We start from the raw sequence: 20482 nt of genomic DNA on the forward strand, positions 1-20482 counted from the left end.
AAAATATCCAATGGGGAAAGAATAGTGTCTTTAAGAAAATATGCTGTGTAAACTGGAGTAACACACACCGAGAAAAGTAGAAGAAGGGATATGACGACAGTGAGAGAGGGAATAAACAGAATGAAAATAGACGTATAGAGACTTCCCTGGTGGTCCAGTGGCTAAGACTCCAAGCTTCCAGTGCAGGGGCACAGGTTCAGTCCCAGGTCATGGAACTAAGATTCTACATGCCATCTGGTGCAGCAAAAAAAAAAAAAAAATTGATTCTTATTTGATAGCAATAAAGGATTTGCAGTTAATTTTATAAGAAAATAGATGTATAATAAAGAAAATCACAAAGCTAGAATTTTCTTTCTTTCTTTCTTTCTTTTTTGATGATCCACCTGCAAGACTGATGAGGAAGAAAAATCCAACTTGCAAACTATTAACATCTATAATGAAAAGATGCCATTCCTACAGATTCTTCAAACATTAAAAAGATGCTAACAGAATATAAAGAATTTTGTGCCAGTAGATTGGACATTTTAGATGAAATTCTTTGAAAACCACAATATTTCATGACCTGCTGCTGCTGCTGCTAAGTCGCTTCAGTCGTGTCCAACTCTGTGTGACCCCATAGACGGCAGCCCACCAGCCTCGCCGGTCCCTGGGATTCTCCAGGCAAGAACACTGGAGTGGGTTGCCATTTCCTTCTCCAATGCATCAAAGTGAAAAGTGAAAGTGAAGTCACTCAGTCATGTCCGACTCTTAGAGACCCCATGGACCGCAGCCTACCAGGCGCCTCTCTCTATAGGATTTTCCAGGCAAGAGTGCTGGAGTGCGGTGCCAATGCCTTCTCCCATTTCATGACCTACTTCTGTGTAGAAGTCATTGCACTACTCCTCCATTTTCAGTTATGTTTGAAAATTTCCATAATAAAAACAATTTTAATAAATAAAAACAAAATTTCCACCGCCACTTCCAAAAGTATTACTCCAAAACTTCTACAGCCATTTGGACTTCCCTGATGGTACAGTGAATAAGAATCTGCCTGCCAATGGCAGGGGCCATGGCTTCAATCCGTGCTCTGGAAAGATTTCACGTGCCTCAGAGCAACCACGCCCTGCTGCCACAAGTACTGAGCCGGCGCTCTAGAGACCGAGCTTCACAAAAAGAGAAGCCGGGACAATGAGAAGCCTGCGCACACAGCTAGAGAGTGGCCCCAGCTCCAAGCAGCGGGAGAAAGCCCACACACAGTGACAAAGACCCAGGCAACCAAAAAGTAATTAATTAGTTATTTTTAAACTACAGCCATGGAGTGATTTTTTTTACAGTCCTGAGAGTTGACTGAACATAGTAGGTGGTTCTCACAGAAGGTCCCTCATACGGCTGCAGTCAGATGGCAGCTGGGGCAGGGGTCTCCTGAGGCTCCCTTGGGATGTGGAGACAGCCTCTCTCTCTCAGCAGATCCAGCGCCTCTAACGTGGCCCATGTGGTCCCACCAGCAACGAAGACAAGTTCTCATCTGGTGGCTCAGCACTTCCGAGAGGAAAGTAAATGCCTCAAGACTTCTTGAGGTGTAGTCTCAGAAGACATGTGGTGTCCTCTCCACCACATTCTCACGGTCTGAGCTCGGCGCAGGTCCAGATGTAAGGGGAGGTGGCTGTTTCCCTTTGTTTCTGTGTGTTCTCACTTCTCTGATTAGACTTATTCTTTGGCTAAAGTTTTTTCACAGACAGATGGCAGGCTGAGGACATAGGGAGGAGGGGACAAGGACCACCCTCCATTTCAAAAACCTACCAAATGTTTCAACCTGTCTGGAACTTATTTTATTAATGGTTAGAGTGTGCATGTGAGTGTTAAGTCACTTCAGTCACGTCTGACTCTTTGTGAGCCTATGCACTGTAGCCCACCAGGGCTCCTCTGTCCATGGACCTCTCCAGGCAAGAAACGTGGAATGGTTTGCCATTTCCTTCTCCAGGGGATCTTCCCTACCCAGGGATCGAACCCACATCTCTTGCATCTCCTGCATTGGTAGGTGGATTCTTTACCACTAGCGCCATGCGGGAAGCCCAATGATTAGAGTAAGTGCCATGGTAAATTTTCTCAAAGAGACATTCAGATGACCTAGCCATGTTTATTGAAAAGGCCATCTTCCTCCCATTGCTCTGCAGTGCCACCATAGACAAGAGCATTTTATTTGAGAGAGGATCTGGTTCTAGAATTTCTATTTTACTCTGTTTTCCTATTCATCTTCACCCAAGCAAACATCACACTATGTTGATTAATATACCACCATGTGTCAATTAGCATAGCCAATACAACACAGCATAACCTAACAAGCCTTTTGTTATGTTGTACTAATTTTCTCCCAGGTTTGTTCTTACTTTTGAACATTTCCTAGGTGATTCTAGGCTATAAAATTTATGTTCAAATTTTAAATTTAGTTTTACAATCTTCACACATACACATCCAGTCCCATCACTTCATGGCAAATAGATGAGGAAACAGTGACAGACTTTATTGTCTTGGGCTCCAAAATCACTGCAGATGGTGACTGCAGCCATGAAATTAAAAGCGACTTGCTCCTTGGAAGAAAAGCTATGACAAACCTAGACAGCGTATTAAAAAGCAGAGACATTACTTTGCCAACAAAAGTCTGCATAGTCAAAGCTATGGTTTTTCCAGTAGTCATGAACAGACGTGAGAGTTGGTCCATAAAGAAGGCTGAGTGCTGAAGAACTGATGCTTTTGAACTGGGGTGTTGGAGAAGACTCTTGCAAGTCTGTTGAACTGCAAAGAGATGAAACCAGTCAATCCTAAAGGAAATCAACCCTAAATAGTCATTGGAAGGACTGATGCTGAAGTTGAAGCTCCAATACTTTGGTCACCTGATGCGAAGAGCTGATTCATTAGAAAAGATACTGAGGCTGGGAAAGACTGAAGGCAGGAGGAGAAGGGGACAACAAAGGATGAGATGGTTGGATGGCATCACTGACTCAATGGACATGAGTTTGAGCAAGCTCCAGGACGTGGTGAAGGACAGGGAAGCCAGGCGTGCTGCAGTCCATGGGGCCACAAAGAGTCAGACACAACTGAGCGACTGAACAACTGAACAACAACAACAGCACATAAACACACCTTCACACACACAGAGACCAAAGAGAAAGCAGAAGGAACAAGCAAGCAAACAAAAATCCTTACCTTGATTTTCAATGAAAATTTAATTGAATATAGATTAATTTAGAGGTAACTAGCATTTAAAAATACTTACTCTTACCGTCTCTGATCTTTGTTGTCATCAGTTACATGGGTTCACTGACTTCTCCCAATGATGTTTTGCAGTTTTCAGTACAGAAGTCTTACTCATATCTTGTTAGGTTTATTCCTAGATATTTGATATTTGGGATTGCTACTCTGAATGATATTATTTTCTCAGTTTTGCTATTTCTTCATTTCTTGTAGAGCATAATAGAGTTGGTTTTCTGTATATTGGCCTTTTATCCAACAATGCTATTAAATCTGTTACTTTGTCTATTGTTTTTATTTTCAAAGTGTAGGATTAAATTAAGAGTAAATAATGACAATTTTACCTCTATTGCAACCCTTATAGCTTTATTTTTATCTCCATTTTTCATTGTCTACCATCTCCAGTACTCCAGATATCAAGAAGATTTTAAATATTTTGCTACTGAGTCTGATGTGTGCAGCAGAGTAGTCTTCTTAGACTGAGAAAATTTCTCTTGCATACTCATTGTTTAATAAGAGGTTTAAATTTTTAAAAAATGAAGAACAGAGATTGAATTCTGTTTTATAAATCTATCTCTAAAAACTATTCTATAATTCTATCCACATGGTCATATGCCTTTCTCCTTCTTTAGTTAACACATTAATGGAAGTCTAGTCAGCGTAATAAAACAAGAAAAAGAAATCAGTGGTGTGCTATATTGTGAGATCTGAAATTTGCAGCCAAGACCTCTTCAAGCCTCAAAGGGCCCCAGACTGTGAGTTCCTTCTCTACTTTCACTAGGCTTGTTTCTCTACCCAGCTACTTCCTGTCAACCTGAACAACTGAACAGCCCTTGATTCTCAGTCTAAGGTTTCACATCCCGATGAGCTAATGAAACCATTCTGACAAACCAAAAACATCCTTCCATAAAATCCAGGGGGACCCCATTATCTTGTTACTACAAAGGTTGTCTTCCATAGCCCCTACTTATTCACAGTGTTCCTAAGTGCAGCCTCCCATGTGCCCCTATGGAGGGAGTTGTATCCTCAGGCTGTGAGTCTACATAATAAACTGCTATCAATTCATCTGTCCATTTGGATGTTGTTTGTTCAGCCATCTCATACTATTAAAGGTAGGGGACCCTCCTTCATCTACAGAATGAAGAGGAAGTGGTCAGAACATGAAAATATCAGAAATAAATTGTGTGTGTGTGTCTGTGTGTCTGTGTCTGTGTGTGTGTGTGTCTGTGCATGTTAGTCACTCAATTGTATCCAACTCTTTGCAACCCTGTGGACTGTAGCTTTCCAAGCTTCTCTGTCCATGAGAAATCTACAGGCAGGAATACTGGGGTGGATTGCCATGCCCTTCTCCAGGGGATCTTCCCGACCCAGAGATCAAACCCATGTCTCCTGCACTCCAGGCAGATTCTTTACTGTCTGAGCCACCAGGGAAACCCCTAAATAAAATTTTACCTATCCTCATTTGATATAATGGTCCACACAAAAATTTCCAAGGAATGCCCTCCCCTTCATAAAAAATTCTATAACCAATGGTATTTTTCACAGAGCTAAAACAAATAATTTCACAATTTGTATGGAAATACAAAAAACCTCAAATAGCCAAAGCAATCTTGAGAGAGAAGAATGGAACTGGAGGAATCAACCTGCCCGACTTCAGGCTCTACTACAAAGTCACAGTCATCAAGACAGTATGGTACTGGCACAAAGACAGAAATATAGATCAATGGAACAAAATAGAAAGCCCAGAGATAAGTCCACACACCTATGGACACCTTATCTTTGACAAAGGAGGCAAGACTATACAATGGAGAAAAGACAAGTGGTGCTGGGAAAACTGGTCAACCACTTGTAAAAGAATGAAAATAGAACACTTTCTAACACCATACACAAAAATGAACTCAAAATGGATTAAAGATCTAAATGTAAGACCAGAAACTATAAAACTCCTAGAGGAGAACATAGGCAAAACACTCCGACATAAATCACAGCAGGATCCTCTATGACCCACATCCCAGAATATTGGAAATAAAAGCAAAAATAAACAACGGGACCTAATTAAAATTAAAAGCTTCTGCACAACTAAGGAAATGATAAGCAAGGTGAAAAGACAGACTTCAGAATGGGAGAAAATAATAGCAAATGAAGCAACTGACAAAGAACTAATCTCAAAAATATGCAAGCAACTCCTACAGCTCAATTCCAGAAAAATAAACGACCCAATCAAAAAATGGGCCAAAGAACTGAATAGACATTTCTCCAAAGACATACAAATGGCTTACAAACACATGAAAAGATGCTCAACATCACTCATTATCAGAGAAATGCAAATCAAAACCACAATGAGGTACCATTTCACACCAGTCAGAATGGCTGCGATCCAAAAGTCTACAAGCAATAAATGCTGGAGAGGGGGTGGAGAAAAAGGAACCCTCTTACACTGTTGGTGGGAATGCAAACTAGTACAGCCACTATGGAGAGCAGTGTGGAGATTCCTTAAAAAGCTGGAGATAGAACTGCCATATGACCCAGCAATCCCACTGCTGGACATACACACCGAGGAAACCAGAATCGAAAGAGACACGTGTACCTCAGTGTTCATCGCAGCACTGTTTATAATAGCCAGGACATGGAAGCAACCTAGATGTCCATCAGCAGATGAATGGATAAGAAAGCTGTGGTACATATACACAATGGAGTATTACTCAGCCATTAAAAAGAATACACTTGAATCAGTTCTAATGAGGTGGATGAAACTGGACCCCATTATACAGAGTGAAGTAAGCCAGAAAGAAAAACACCAATACAGTATACTAACAAATATATATGGAATTTAGAAAGATGGTAACAATAACCCTGTATGCGAGACAGCAAAAGAGACACAGATGTATAGAACAGCCTTTTGGACTCTGTGGGAGAGGGAAAGGGTGAGATGATTTGGGAGAATGGCATTGAAACATGTATAATATCATGTAAGAAACGAATCGCCAGTCCAGGTTCGATGCATGATACTGGATGCTTGGGGCTGGTGCACTGGGATGAACCAGAGGGATGGTATGGGGAGGGAGGAGGGAGGGGGCTTCAGGATGGGGAACATGTCTATACCTGTGGCAGATTCATGTTGATGTATGCCAAAACCAATACAATATTGTAAAGTAATTAACCTCCAATTAAAATAAATAAATTTATATTTTAAAAAATTCTATATAATAATGGATTTTATCAAAAGTGCAGATTTCAAAATCAATTTAAAAAATCAACATGTATATCTATATATGGCAATGAAGACATAAAACAAAAGTTAAAAATATAATATTTACAATAAGACCAGAAAGAGAGACTTAAGTATAGCTAACAGAAGATGTTGCAGAAGGCAGTGGCACCCCACTCCAGTACTCTTGCCTAGAAAATCCCATGGATGGAGGAGCCTGGTGGGCTGCAGTCCATGGGGTCACCAAGAGTTGGACACGACTGAGCGACTTCACTTTCACTTTTCACTTTCATGCATTGGAGAAGGAAATGGCAACCCACTCCAGTGTTCTTGCCTGGAGAATCCCAGGGACAGGGGAGCCTGGTGGGGTGCCGTCTATGGGGTTGCACAGAGTCGGACATGACTGAAGTGACTTAGCAGCAGCAACAGAACATGTAAAGAATTTGTACACTAAAAGGCTGATGAAAGAAGTCAAAGATATAAATAAATGGAAAGTGTAACTATATCTATCAGCTGAAAACCTGAACATAGGAAAGATGTCAATTCTTTCTCAAGCTGATATCCTGGTTTAATGTAAGTTTAGTCCAAGTCCCAGCAAAATCTTTAATAGTTGTAGAAACTTATTCTGAAACATTTATGAAAAAGCATATGAATTAGGATAGATAAAACAAATTGAATGAAGAAAAATAAACATGTGGGACATTTATTTCCAAATATAAATGATGTTTAACCAAATTAAAACTATTTTATAGCTAGAGTGATCAAAACTAATGGCTATTTTGAAAGGATGGGTACTTAGATCAATGAAACAATATTAAAAAATCCAAGAATAGATCTACAGCAGCTCACTTCTAACAAAGGAGGTGAAAAATTTCTGAAAACTATAAGAGGTTCAGTAAATAAATGAAAAGATATACCAAACTGATGAAATTAGAAGAATTAATAGTGTTTAAATGTCCATAGTACTAAAGCAATCAACAGATTCAATGCAATCCCTATCAAAATTCCAATGACATTTTTCACAGAACTAGAACAAATATTCCTTTAATTTGTAAGGAAGTACAGAAGATGCTGATTAGCTAAAGCAGACTTGAGAAACAACAACAAAGCTAGAGGCATCATGCACCCTAATTTCAAACCATATTGCAAAGCTATAGTAATCCAAACAGTATGCTATTGGCATAAAAATAGACATATGGAACAATGAAACAGAAATTAAACCCACACATATATAATCAATGAATTTATTTTTTTTAAGTTAAGAATATACAATGGGGAAAGGACAGACTCTAATAAGTTATTGGGATATTGGGGAAATTGGAAAGTTGCATGCAAACTTTCAATAAAAGTTGATCACTAACTTAAACCATACACAAAAATTAACTCAAAATGGGTTAAATACTTGATTAAAGATCTGAAGTCATAAAACTCCTAGTTGTTGTTGTTCAGTTGCTGAGTCTTATCCAGCTCTTTGTGACACCATGGACTGCAGCACACCAGGATCCTCTGTCCTTCACTATTTCCTGAAATTTGCTCAAATTCATGTCTATTGAGTTGGTGATGCTATCTAACCATCTCATTCTCTGCTGCCCTCTTCTCCTTTTGCCTTCAGTCTTTCCCAGAATCAGGGTATTTTTTTCTCCAGTGAGTCAGTTCTTCTCATCAGGTGGCCAAAGTATTGGAGCTTCAGCTTCAGGGTCAGCCCTTCCAATGAATATTCAGGGTTGATTATCTTTATGAGTGACTGGATTGATCTCCTTGCTGTCCAAGGGAATCTCAAGAGTCTTCTCCAGTACCACAGTTTGAAAACATCAACTCTTAGGCTCTCAGCCTTCTTTGTGGTCCAACTCTCACATCCATACTGGATGTGACTACTGGAAAAACCATAGCTTTGACTATATGGACCTTTGCTGGCAAAATGATGTCTCTGCTTTTTAAAACACTGTCTATGTTTGTCATAGCCTTTCTTTCAAGTAGCAAGTATGTTTTCATTTCATGACTGTGGTCATTTTGGAGATACTTTGAAGCCGCAGTGATTTTGGAGTCCAAGAAAAAAAAATCATCTATTTTTCTCCTTCTGTTTGCCATGAAGTGATGGGACCAGATGCCATGATCTTTGTTGTTTTGAAAGTTGAGTTTCAAGTCAGCTTTCCCCTCTCCTCTTTCACCCTCATCAAGAGGCTCTTTAGTTCTTCTTCACTTTCTGCCATTAAAGTGGTATCATCTGCATATCTGAGGCTGTTGATATTTCTCCCAGCAATCTTGATTCCAGTTTGTGATTTATCCAGTACAGCATTTCACATTATGTACTCTGCACAGGAGTTAAATGAGTGGATTGACAATATACAACCTTGTTTTCCTTTCCCAGTTTTGAACCAGTGGCATTGTTCCATGTCTGGTTCTAACTGTTATTTCTTGACCTGCATTCAGGTTTCTCAGAAGACATATAAAGTGTTCTGGTATTCCCATCTCTTTAAGAATTTTCCACAGTTTGTTGTGATCCACACAGTCAAAAGCTTTAGCATAGTCAATGAAGCAGAAGTAGATGTTTTTCTGGAATTCCCTTGCTTTTTCCATGATCCAATGAACTGGCAATTTGATCTCTGGTTCCTCTGCCTTTCCTAAATCCTGCTTGTACCTCTGGAAGTTCTTGATTCATGTACTGCTGAAGCCTAGCTTGAAGGATTTTGAGCATAACCTTGTGAAATGAGTGCGATTATGATAGTTTGAACATTCTGTCATTGCTCTTATTTGGGTTTGTAGTGAAAACTGATCTTTTCCAGTCCTGTGGCCACTGCTGAGTCTTCCAAATTTTCTGACATATTGAATGCAGCACTTTAACAGCATCACCATTTAGGATTTTAAAGAGCTCAGCTGGAATTCCATCACCCTCACTGGCTTTGTTCATAGTAGTGCTTCCAAAGCCCCACTTGACTTCATACTGCAAGATATCTGGTTCGAGGTGAGTGACCACACCATCATGGTTTTCCAGGTCATTAAACCTTTTTTTGTATAGTTCTTCCATGCACACTTGCTGGTTCTTCTTCATCTTTTCTGCTTCTTTTAGGTCCTTACCATTTCTGTCCTCAGACTCATCCTTGCATGAAATATTCCATTGATATCTCCAATTTTCTTGAAGAGATCCCTAGTCTTTCCCACTCTATTGTTTTCCTCTATTTCTTTGCTTTGTTCATTTAAGAAGACCTTCTTAACAATTTGATGTATGGCAGAAACCAACACAATGTTGTAAAGCAATTATCCTTCAATTAAATATAAATTTAAAAATATTTTAAAGGCCTATCTCTCCTTGCTATTCTCTGGAACTCTGAATTCAGTTGGATGTATCTTTCCCTTTCTCCCTTGCCTTTCACTTCTCTTCTTTCCTCAGCTATTTATAAAGCCTCCTCAGACAACCTCTTTGCCTTCTTGCATTTCTTTTTCTTTGGGATGATTTTGATTACTGCCTCCTATACAATGCTATGAACTTCCATCCATAGTTCTTCAGGCACTCTGTCTGCTAGATCTAATCCCTTGAATCTAATTATCACCTCTACTGTACAATCACAAGGGATTTGATTTAGGTCATACACAAATGGCCTAGTGGTTTTCCCCACTTTCTTCAATTTAAGCCTGAATTTTGCAATAAGGAGCTCATGATCTGAGCCACAGTCAGCTACTGGTCTTATTTTTGCTGACTGTATAGAGCTTCTCCATCTTCAGCTGCAAAAAACAAAATCAATCTGATTTCAGGATAAAATTCCTGGAAGATAACTAAAGGGAATGCAATTGATGCCTGTCTTGGTGATGATCTTTAAGATTTGAACCAAAAGCAAAGGCAAAAAATCTAAAAATAAACAAGTAGAACTATTTCAAACTAAAAATTCTCTGCACAGCTAAGGAAATCATCAACAAAAGGAAACACAACTTCCTGAATAGAGGAAAATATTTGAAAATGATATGTCTGATGAGAGGTTAATATCCAAAATATATAAAGAGCCTTTATAGCTTAATTTTTAAAATTTCATTAAAAATGGGTCAGAGGATCTGAATAAATATTTTTACAGAGAAGATGTACAGATAACCGACAGGTACATGAAAAGGTACTCAACATCACTAATTATCAAAGGAATTGAAATCAAGCCACAATATGATATCATATCACCTCAGACAATGGCAACCCACTTCAGTACTCTTGCCTGGAAAGTCCCATGGGCAGAGGAGCCTGGTGGACGGCAATCCATGGGGTCGTGGAGAGTCAAACACGACTGAGCAACTTCACTTTCACTTTTCACTTTCATGCATTGGAGAAGGAAATGGCAACCCACTCTGTGTTCTTGCCTGGAGAATCCCAGGGATGGGGGAGCCTGGTGGGGTGCCATCTATGGGGTCGCACAGAGTCGGACACAATGGAAGTGACTTAGCAGCAGCAGCAGCAGCAGCAGCACCAGCACACCTATTAGTATGGCTTTTATCAAAAAGACAACGAGTAACAATGGTTGGCAAGAATGTGGAGAAAAGGGAACACTTGTGCACTGTTGGTAGGAGTGTAAATTTGTGCAACCACTATGAAAAACACTATGGAATGTGCTGAAAAAATTAAAAAGAGAACTACCTTATGACCCTGCAATTCCAGTTCTTGGTATTTGTCTAAAGAAAATGAAAAAACTAAATTAAAAAGATATATGCACCCCCATGTTCATTGTAGTATTATTTATAACAACCAAGATATGGAAGCAACCTAAGGGCCTATCAATGGATGAATGGATAAAGAAAATGTAATATAGAAACATCTACTTCTGCTTTATTGACTACACCAAAGCCTTTGACTGTGTGGATCACAACAAACTGTGGAAAATTCTTAAAGAGATGGGATTACCAGACCATCTAACCTGCCTCCTGAGAAATGTGTATGCAGGTCAAGCAGCAACAATTAGAAATGGACATAGAAAAACAGACTGGTTCCAAATAAGTAAAGGAGTATGTCAAGGCTGTATATTGTCATCCTGCTTATTTAACTTATATGCAGAGCACATCGTGCAAAATGCTGGGCTGGATGAATCACAAGCTGAAATCAAGTTTGCTGGGAGAAATATCAATAACCTCAGATATGCAGATGACACCACCCTTACGGCAGAAAGTGAAGAGGAACTAAAGAGCCTCTTGATGAAAGTGAAAGAAGTCAACATTCAGAAAAAGAAGATCATGGCATCCAGTCCCATCACTTCATGGGAAATAGATGGGGAAACAATGGAAACAGTGACAGACTATTTGGGTGGGGGCTCCAAAATCACTGCAGATGGTGATTGCAGCCATGAAATTAAAAGACACTTACTCCTTGGAAGAAGAGCTATGACCAACCTAGACAGCATATTAAAAAGCAGACACATTACTTTGCCAAAAAAGGTCCATATCATCAAAGCTAAGGTTCTTCTGGTAGTCATGTATGGCTGTGAGAGTTGGACCATAAAGAAAGCTGAGCGCTGAAGAATTGATGCTCTTGAACTATGGTGTTGGAGAAGACTTTTGAGAGTCCCTTGGACTGCAAGGATATCCAACCAGTCCATCCTAAAGGAAATCAATCCTGAATATTCATTGGAAGGACTGATGCTGAAGCTGAAACTCCAATACTTTGGCCACCTGATGAGAAGAACTGACTTCTTGGAAAAGACCCTGATGCTGGGAAAGATTGAAGGTGGGAGGAGAAGGGGACGACAGAGGATGAGATGGTTGGATGGCATCACCAACTCGATGGACATGAGTTTGAGTAAGCTCCGGGAGTTGGTGATGGACAGGGAAGCCTGGAGTGCTGCAGTCCTTGGGGTCACAAAGAGCTGGACATGACTGAGTGACTGATATGAACTGAATATAGAAAGATAAGACAGAGATAGATACACATACAAGAAAATATTACTCAGTCACCAAAAAAAGAAAAAAAAAACTTGCCATTTGAGACAAGAATGGTCCTTGAAAATATTATGCTAAGTAAAACAGGTCAAATAAAGAAAAACAAATGTTGTATGATTTCATTTATATGTGGAATCTAGAAAAACAAACAAAAATGAGTTCATAGATACAAAGAACGCATTTCTTGTTGCCAAAGACAACAAGATGTGGTGGGCAAATAAGAGCAGAGGGTCAAAAGATACAAAACTTCAGCTATAAAGTTAAAAAGCTATGGAGATGTAATGCATAGCATGGTGACTATAGTTAATAATTCTGTATTGTTTATCAGAAAATTGCTGAGAGAGTAGATCTTAACAGTTCTGGTCACAAGGAAAACAGTGTTGTGATCATGTATGGTGAGGGAATTTAACGGCTCATTTTGGTGATCATTTTACAATATATGCAGATATTGAATCCTTACTCTGTACACTTGAAATTAACAAATTTTAAAAACTAGAGAGTATCCTTTGAGGAAAAAAATTTCATTTTAGTCAGTGTCCAAATGAAAAACTGCCATCCCAGGCACAAAAACATCTAGGAAGTGGTTAAATGTGTGATGGATGGATGAGACAGAGGGGCAGGCAGAAAGTCATAGTAACAGATCTTCCTATAACCTTCCCTGACAACTGTACACACACACACACACACACACACACACACACACATGCACACGCACACATGCACGCACGCACGCACCCACCCCTATTGTCTATTAGCTTGTAGCAGAACTTTGCCTGGGTTTCCCAGGCTGTTTCTGTGGTCTCTTACTGTTTGATGGTGTTCTGATCTTCTGTATAAAAAATTCAGCCTCTTAAGTGAATGAAAAAAATTAAAAATGAAAATAACATCAGGTGAAATCTAGTATTACTGAAAATAACAGTATTCTGTCTGCTGCTAGCATCTCAAGAGATTTCTGCAAAATAGAAAGTAGGTTTGAATGATATGATAAAAAGCCGGTTTTCTTACACAGAAAGTAGGAGGCTTCCTGGTAAACACAGTAGATTCTGAGTGGACCCAGAAATATCTCCTAGTCCATAAAGGCACATGTTAAAGGAGACAGTGGAGTGTGAGACCACCGGTAGCTTCAAATATACACACCACCAATTCTAGAGTTGACTCTGCACAGATGTGGAACCCCATGTTGGACCTCAGAGCCTGTAACTAACGGGGACAATTCTCTTTGACGTGCACCTTGTTCACAAATTTCAGTTTTAAACAAATCATAAAATGCACACCAAGCAGAAAAATATCAGGGTAGAAAAAAATAAAAGACGTTTATTGACTCCTACTAGTGGAGATCTTTTTGAGGACAAGTTTAATCCAAAGTATAGGAGGTAAGCTCCATGAAACTGGAATTTTCTGTCAGAGTGTTTCTCCTTTCATTTATACAATGGAAGTTCCTTCTGCTCCCTTTTGAATCTATGCTCTGTGTGAAAGTTGCTCAGTCGTGTTCAATTCTGCAACCCCATGGACTGTACGTCCATGGAATTCTCCAGGCCAGAAGACTGGAGTGGGTAGCCTTTCCCTTCTCCACGGATCGAACCCAGGTCTCCTGCCTTGGAGGCAGATTCTTTACCAGCTGAGCCCCAAGGGAAGCCACAAGCTTCTTTCTTTAGGATCTCTCAAAACCATTCAAATTTTCTTGCTACAAGCTTTACTCTTTGATGATTCCTCCTATGTATAATATCCTTCTGCTCCCTTTTGAATCTATGCCCTTAGATAATTCAAAACAAGGGAGTTTTCCAGGCTTCTTACAGGTCTCTTCCTAAAAATGCTTCAGCTGGCAACTGAGGTGTCAGCTCAGGGAATTTCTCTGATGGGCTGAAACACGATAGAGCAGGGTGAGGCGTGGGCTGCTCCAACATGATTTCTCCAGCAGTTCTCTTTAGACCACCTTCCTGGTGAGGCACCACTTGGAACAGCCACTCCTGAGGATACCCTTGGAGGAGGAGGAGGATGAAGAAAGCTCTGATTCTGAGGGCTCTCACTCTGGCCGCCATGATGAGCCCCTGTGGAGGTGAAGACATCGTGAGTGAGTGTACAGTTGAGGGGTGTGGGTTTACAATTGTGAAGAATTTTTAAATTTTTTATTCTCTATTGGAGTATGGTGGCTCAGGTGGTAAAGAATCTGCCTGCAATGCAGGAGACCCAGATTTGAGCCCTGGATTGGGAAGATCCCCTGGAGAAGGGAATGGCTACCCACTTCAGTACTCTTGCCTGAAGAATTCCATGGGCAGAGGAGCTTGGCGGGCTGCAGTCCATGAGGTCACAAAAAGTCTGACATGACTTAGCAACTATTCATCTGTCAGTAGACATTTAGGTTGTTGCCATGTCTTGGCTCTTATAAATAGCGCTGCTGTGAAATAAAGGTGCATTTATCTTTTCACATTGTAGTTCTTTCTGGATATATGCCCAGGAGTGGGATTGCTGGACCATATGGCAACTCTATTTTCAGATGTGCATTCTAAATAACAAAGAGTTGTGTGTATGTGTATGTGTGTGAAAGTCGCTCAGTTGTGTCCAACTCTTTGAGACCCCGTGGACTAAAAAGCAATATAATGCCAAAGTATAGCATGATTTATTATAACTTCACATTTGATTGTTTGTTTCAGAAATTTAGGTAATGTTGGTGGAAAACCTGGGAACTTAAAATAGGTTAGTCTCAGCTTGTCAACCCAAACTACCAGTCCTGTCACCTCCAGCCAGCAAAGCTCTAAAAAGAGGATAAAAGCAGATTAATTTTGGTTAATCAGCCCCCTTGGCTCCTCCGTTCTCTATTCACAACACCTTCTTGAAGGTGGCTTATTCCACTAAATTTCAGTGTCCTGTCCAAAATTTTGTCCTACTGTGTCGTTGTCAATAGTTATTGAAACCCAAAGGTGGGGTGGCGGGGTGGGAAGTCAAGGAAAAGAGAAGAGGAATGGAATGGAATCTTCAAAACATTTCCTAATTGTGATCATTAAGTCAACAAATATTTAGTGAGGTGTCAAGCACTCCTCTGGGCATAAAGCAAGATTTCTGGGAATGCCCTGGTGGTCCAGGGGTCAGGACTCCATGCTTCTACTGCCGGAGGACAAGGATTCAATCCCTGGTCAGGGAACTAAGATCCCTCATGCTATGTGGCACAAACAACAACAACAGGTCAAGATCACTATCCACGGGAAACTCATGTTCTTACAATCAAACAGATAACTTTAAAAAAAAACACATTTCATAAGTAAATAAATTCCATAGTGTGCTAAGAATGAGATAGGTGCTATGAGAAGTAAGAGATTAGGTGACTAGAAATAAACTTAAGAATTAAAATTATGTAATCATTACCTAGGGCTTCCCCAGCAGCTCAGGGGTAAAGAATCCAACTGCAATGGAGGAAACACAGGTTTGACCCCTGGGTCAGGAAGGTCCCCTGGAGGAGAGCAGGGCAACCCACTCTGGTATTCTTGCCAGGAGAATCCCAGGGACAGAGGAGCCCGTTGGGCTACAGTCCAGAGGGTAGAAAACAACAGGACATGACTGGCCACCTCATGCAAAGAGTTGATTCATTGGAAAAGACTCTGATGCTGGGAGGGATTGGGGGCAGGAGGAGAAGGGGACGACAGAGGATGAGATGGCTGGATGGCATCACTGACTCGATGGATGTGAGTCTGAGTGAACTCCGGGAGTTGGCGATGGACAGGGAGGCCTGGCGTGCTGTGATTCATGGGGTCGCAAAGAGTCAGACACGACCGAGCGACTGAACTGAACTGAACGGAACTGAAGAGACTAGCACACACACAAGCATTCATCATTAACTCATTTAACTGAAATCTTGCTATGTGCCATGAACCCTTCACGTTACTGGGGGTACAGAGTGAATAAGACAGCATCTCAGCACCTCTTGGCGTATACATAACCCTCCCTAACCCTAGAATAGAAAAGACGGAAATAGGAAGTGGTATCGGACCAGGCCAAATATGAACCCACACTCCTACACAGACCACTTCTCATGTGTTTTTATTTAATCCAATTCTTTCCCCTCCCCTGTATCCTGCCTCTTTGTTCTTACCTTCCTGCTTTGGCATAGCCACGCACCAGCGGACCACGTGGGCACTTACGGCACAAATGTCTACCAGACGTACCGCGCCTCTGGCCAGTTCACGTTTGAATTTGATGGAGACGAGCTCTTCTACGTGGACCTGAGGAAAAAGGAGACTGTCTGGCGGCTCCCCGAGTTTAACAATATCACCATGTTTGAAATTCAGAGTGCCCTGAGAAACATTGTTATGTCAAAAAGAAATTTGGACATCTTGATGAAAAATTCCAACTTTACACCTGCCACCAACGGTAAGTGTGGCCTCTCTTCACGGTATCTACCTCCTGTTCCCGGTCTCTTTTTCCTCCCCGGGGTAGCTAGTCTTCCCCCCAACACTCTAAATTGTTCCCCCTTTCTATTTCATATCCTGGCAAATACCCAGTCCTCAGCTACAGATTTAATCTTGAAATATCCCTCCCCTAAGTTCCAAGAACCCCTCCTTGAAGTTCTAAAAGATGATATTCCCAAGCTCTTGGCCTAAGTAGCCAAGTAGTACCTCAGCCCTTGTCTCCTTTGAAGAAAGAATTCAGCAAAGAGACCAAGCTTGTGAAATCAAGACAGTGTTTATTAAAACCAAAGTACGTGTGGAAGAGCTCATAAAAGAACTCAGAGTTTGGATTTTTTTTTTAACATTTTTTAATGGGTCTCAAAATCATGGACACATTTTTTATCAAGCTATTTCCATTAGAAAGTACTGATTTTAAAAACTAATAACTGAAAACTGCCACACACAAAACAAATGGTCCATAAAAGATTCTCCTTTCCTTCTGAAGTTTTTACAATGCATCGCTATTATTAACCAGTCTTTCACTATTAAACGTAAATGGCGACTCACTCCAAGTGGACTGAGCTGCACACAGTAGGGACGATTTAGCTTGCTTATATGGGGGCAGTCATCTCGCTTGTGCCCAGTTTTGACCTGACTCAGGATTCTTCCTGATGGGCATGCATCTCTCAGCCAAGGTGGATTCCGGCACAAAGGTTTCTAGGGGGTTGGCAGGACATCTTCTGGGCTGGCGTCTCCTTCCTCCTTTGTCCTCCTGGACTGAAGACCTCTTCTGCACATGCCTCAGCCTGGGAAATCCCCTTGACCACAAGAACGAGGAAGCTGTGGTCGCTTTGTCTTTCACTTCATCAGGGCCCTGTGCTCCTGCTGGGATCGTGTCCTAAAGCGTCAGCAGGAGAACAGTTGCAGCTGCTCAGCCCGTGGCCCATCTATCTCCTAGCTCTCACACACTGACCCACTCTGCCCTGTGGATTCCCAGCGAGAAGAACGTGTTCTAAGCTTCATAGTGACCCTAAAGAAGAGGACAGTTCAGAAGAGAATTCACAGCACAGTTCAGAGGACAGTTCAGCATCTGTAGATAAAGATGTCAGCGCCAGTTCTGAAGTCACCACAGATAGCACTAATCTTCCTCATTCCGAAGATGGAAGAGCCAAGGTCAAAGTTTTGGACGGTCCTGCCAGTAAAATAATAATAATAATGATCAATATACAATCTAAGAAACAGGTGAAAATAAAGGGAGGTTATGGCTGACTGTAAAGTGAGTCTGAAAGGACATAGGACGTAATACACTAACAGCTGGGGAGATTGTGCGTGGGGTGGGGGAGCCTCCCCTAAACTGAGTAAGGAGCATAAGGCACGGTTGTCAGAAATTCCAACCCATCTTTGGTCTTCATTGTAGACATCCCTGAAGTGGCTGTGTTTCCCAAATCCTCTGTGGGCCTGGGGATTCCCAACACCCTCACCTGCCAGGTGGACAACATCTTTCCTCCTGTGATCAACATCACTTGGTTTTACAATGGACAATTTGTTGCAGAAGGTATCGCTGAGACCACCTTCTACCCCAAGAGTGACCACTCCTTCCTCAAGTTCAGTTACCTCACCTTTCTTCCTGCCAGTGAAGACTTCTATGACTGCAGAGTGGAGCACTGGGGCCTGGAAGAGCCCCTCGTCAAGCACTGGGGTACGTGCATTCCAAAACACACGCCCTTCTCCACATCCAATCTACCTGCATTCCTTCTGAATCCAGTCTCTGGACTCTGAGACTGAATCAAATCTTGGAGACAGGGTTTTGGGTGAAGTAGAAAGAACAGCTTTATTTCTTTGCCACGCAAAGGGGGCCCCAGTGGACTACTGCTCTCAAAACTGTGTGTCCCCACCTGGAGGGGGTAGCGAGGAGTTTTATAGTAATGGTGTGGTCAAAGAGAGTGTGATCAGCTCCTGAACATTCTTCTAATTGGCTGATGGTGAGCCAAGAGGGAGTCAGCATCATTAACCTTCTGTTGACAGCCAGTCTGGGGTCAGTGTGTCGTGGGCAGCATATAGTTAATTTTGCCACTGGCTGGAGATCTCAACAACTGCCAGACAGCTCAAAGAGTGTTGTGTGTATCTGTTGACGGGGAGCCAGGACCCTGCCCCAAGGCTGCACTGCTGTTTCTTAACTGCTCCTCCCTTGTCTCCACATCCCCTCCCTTCCCTGAATAACATCTGTTTGAGCCTGCCTCTTGAATCAGAGAGGCCATGGAGGCTGAACGAAGCCTGTTTCCTGCAAACAAGAAACGGGGAGACACAGAAAGGCTTTTGTGCACAGGAGCATCACAGGACCCTGCTCGGTATCACTTTGACCCTATAAGTCTTTTTGTTCTCAGAGCCCAAGATTCCAACCCCTACATCAGAGCTGACAGAGACTGTGGTCTGTGCCCTGGGGCTGCCCATGGGCCTCATGGGCATCGTGGTGGGCGCTGTCCTCATCCTCCGAGTCTGGTGCTCAGGTGCTGCCTCCAGAGGTCGAAGGGCCATGAGTCATGGCCTGAAAAATGGGATGGTAAGGATCAGATCTAGAAAGATGGCACTTCAGGCAGGGAAGGCAAGGGTGGAAAATTGGCATCCAGGATACATACATGTGTTTGAACAACTGTGGGCAAATTGGAGATGGGTTGACGCTGGGAAGGAGTTACCACCAAAATCTTGGTTTTTTCCTGCCCACTGATGCTGAATAAAAAATACGGAGACAGAGTTTGGAGGAACAGAAAGATGGCTTTGGTCGGCTGCGGGAAGAACACAGCAGAACATAGCAGGCTAGTGCCCCGCCCGATGGGGAATTGGAGGGGACCATATAGCTGGGGTTCACAGGCCAAGGTCTGTGATCAGGAACAAAATAGTGAGAGTCTTGCATTCTTCTTTACTGTTTCAAAACAGAACTGGCTTCAGGAAGCCCAATCATTGGGTCAGTTTGTTTCTGATTTATAATATTGCAGCCCTCTTTCTGCAGTGCAGAATGCTACAAGGGGTGGTCTGCAAAGGGAGCGCTGGGAAGGTAAGCACCAGGTGCAGGATGTAATTTGCGTAAGGTTAAGGGGCAGTAGGTACCGGATATAATTTACATGGTGTCAGGTTCATTCTGTGAGATACAGGCTACAGTTGAGTAAGGATGAAAGGAAAGCTAAGAGTGATTAACTCCTTCAGGTCTTCTCTCCTCTGTTCACTGTTCCTTTCACTTGTTCTCAGGAGAGGAAAGTCTTCATTTCTGTTTTCGCTGCAGCACCGGGAGTACAGGACCATCAGCCTCATGCTGCTTGGTGTTTCAGGTGATCAGTCTTTACAAGAAAAGAAAGGCATGGTTCGGACTCCAGCTCCCCATCTTGACCTTGACTGAGACGTGCTCCTTGGTCCACTTCATCACAGAGCTCCTTCCACGCCCTCCTGCCCTCCCTGCTGGGGTGGACTTTATGGAGGAATTTTCCTTCGAAGATCACTGACCCTTACGAATTCTCCCAACTTAGTCTTTGATTCATTGCCTACCTGTCACAGAGACCTGGATTGTTGCACCCAGCCACCTAGTTCTTGGTCACTCTAATCCAACATCTGTTCCAAACAAATAAATAAATCTTGCTTCAAGAGATTGTCTTGCTAAGTGAAGTAAGTCAGAAAGAGAAAGACAAATACCGTAGGGTATGACTTCTGGGTGGAATCTAGAATATGACGAAAATGAACCTTCCTATGAAACAGAAGCGGGATCAGGAGCACA

General features: G+C 41.9%; 1 protein-coding gene across 1 annotated transcript; it reads left to right on the top strand.

Moving 5' to 3' along the window:
• The first annotated feature begins 14335 nt into the window (after positions 1-14335).
• LOC138097854 (HLA class II histocompatibility antigen, DQ alpha 2 chain-like) lies at positions 14336-20046 on the top strand. The gene is made up of 5 exons (XM_068994049.1): positions 14336-14411; positions 16454-16702; positions 18137-18418; positions 19104-19279; positions 19963-20046. Exons 1-5 carry the CDS (start codon positions 14336-14338, stop codon positions 20044-20046), a joined length of 867 nt encoding a protein of 288 aa, XP_068850150.1.
• Positions 20047-20482: the final 436 nt, after the last annotated feature.

Source organism: Capricornis sumatraensis, chromosome 22 (assembly GCF_032405125.1).
Source record: "Capricornis sumatraensis isolate serow.1 chromosome 22, serow.2, whole genome shotgun sequence".
NCBI classification, from domain to species: Eukaryota; Metazoa; Chordata; class Mammalia; order Artiodactyla; family Bovidae; genus Capricornis; species Capricornis sumatraensis.

Bases quoted from the DNA above. Each gene is read 5' to 3' on its own strand.
- LOC138097854 (XM_068994049.1), top strand. From the start codon at position 14,336: ATGAAGAAAGCTCTGATTCTGAGGGCTCTCACTCTGGCCGCCATGATG. The intron at 14,412-16,453 runs GTGAGTGTACAG...GCCACGCACCAG, and splicing joins TGGAGGTGAAGACATCGTGA to CGGACCACGTGGGCACTTAC. The intron at 16,703-18,136 runs GTAAGTGTGGCC...TCTTCATTGTAG, and splicing joins CTTTACACCTGCCACCAACG to ACATCCCTGAAGTGGCTGTG.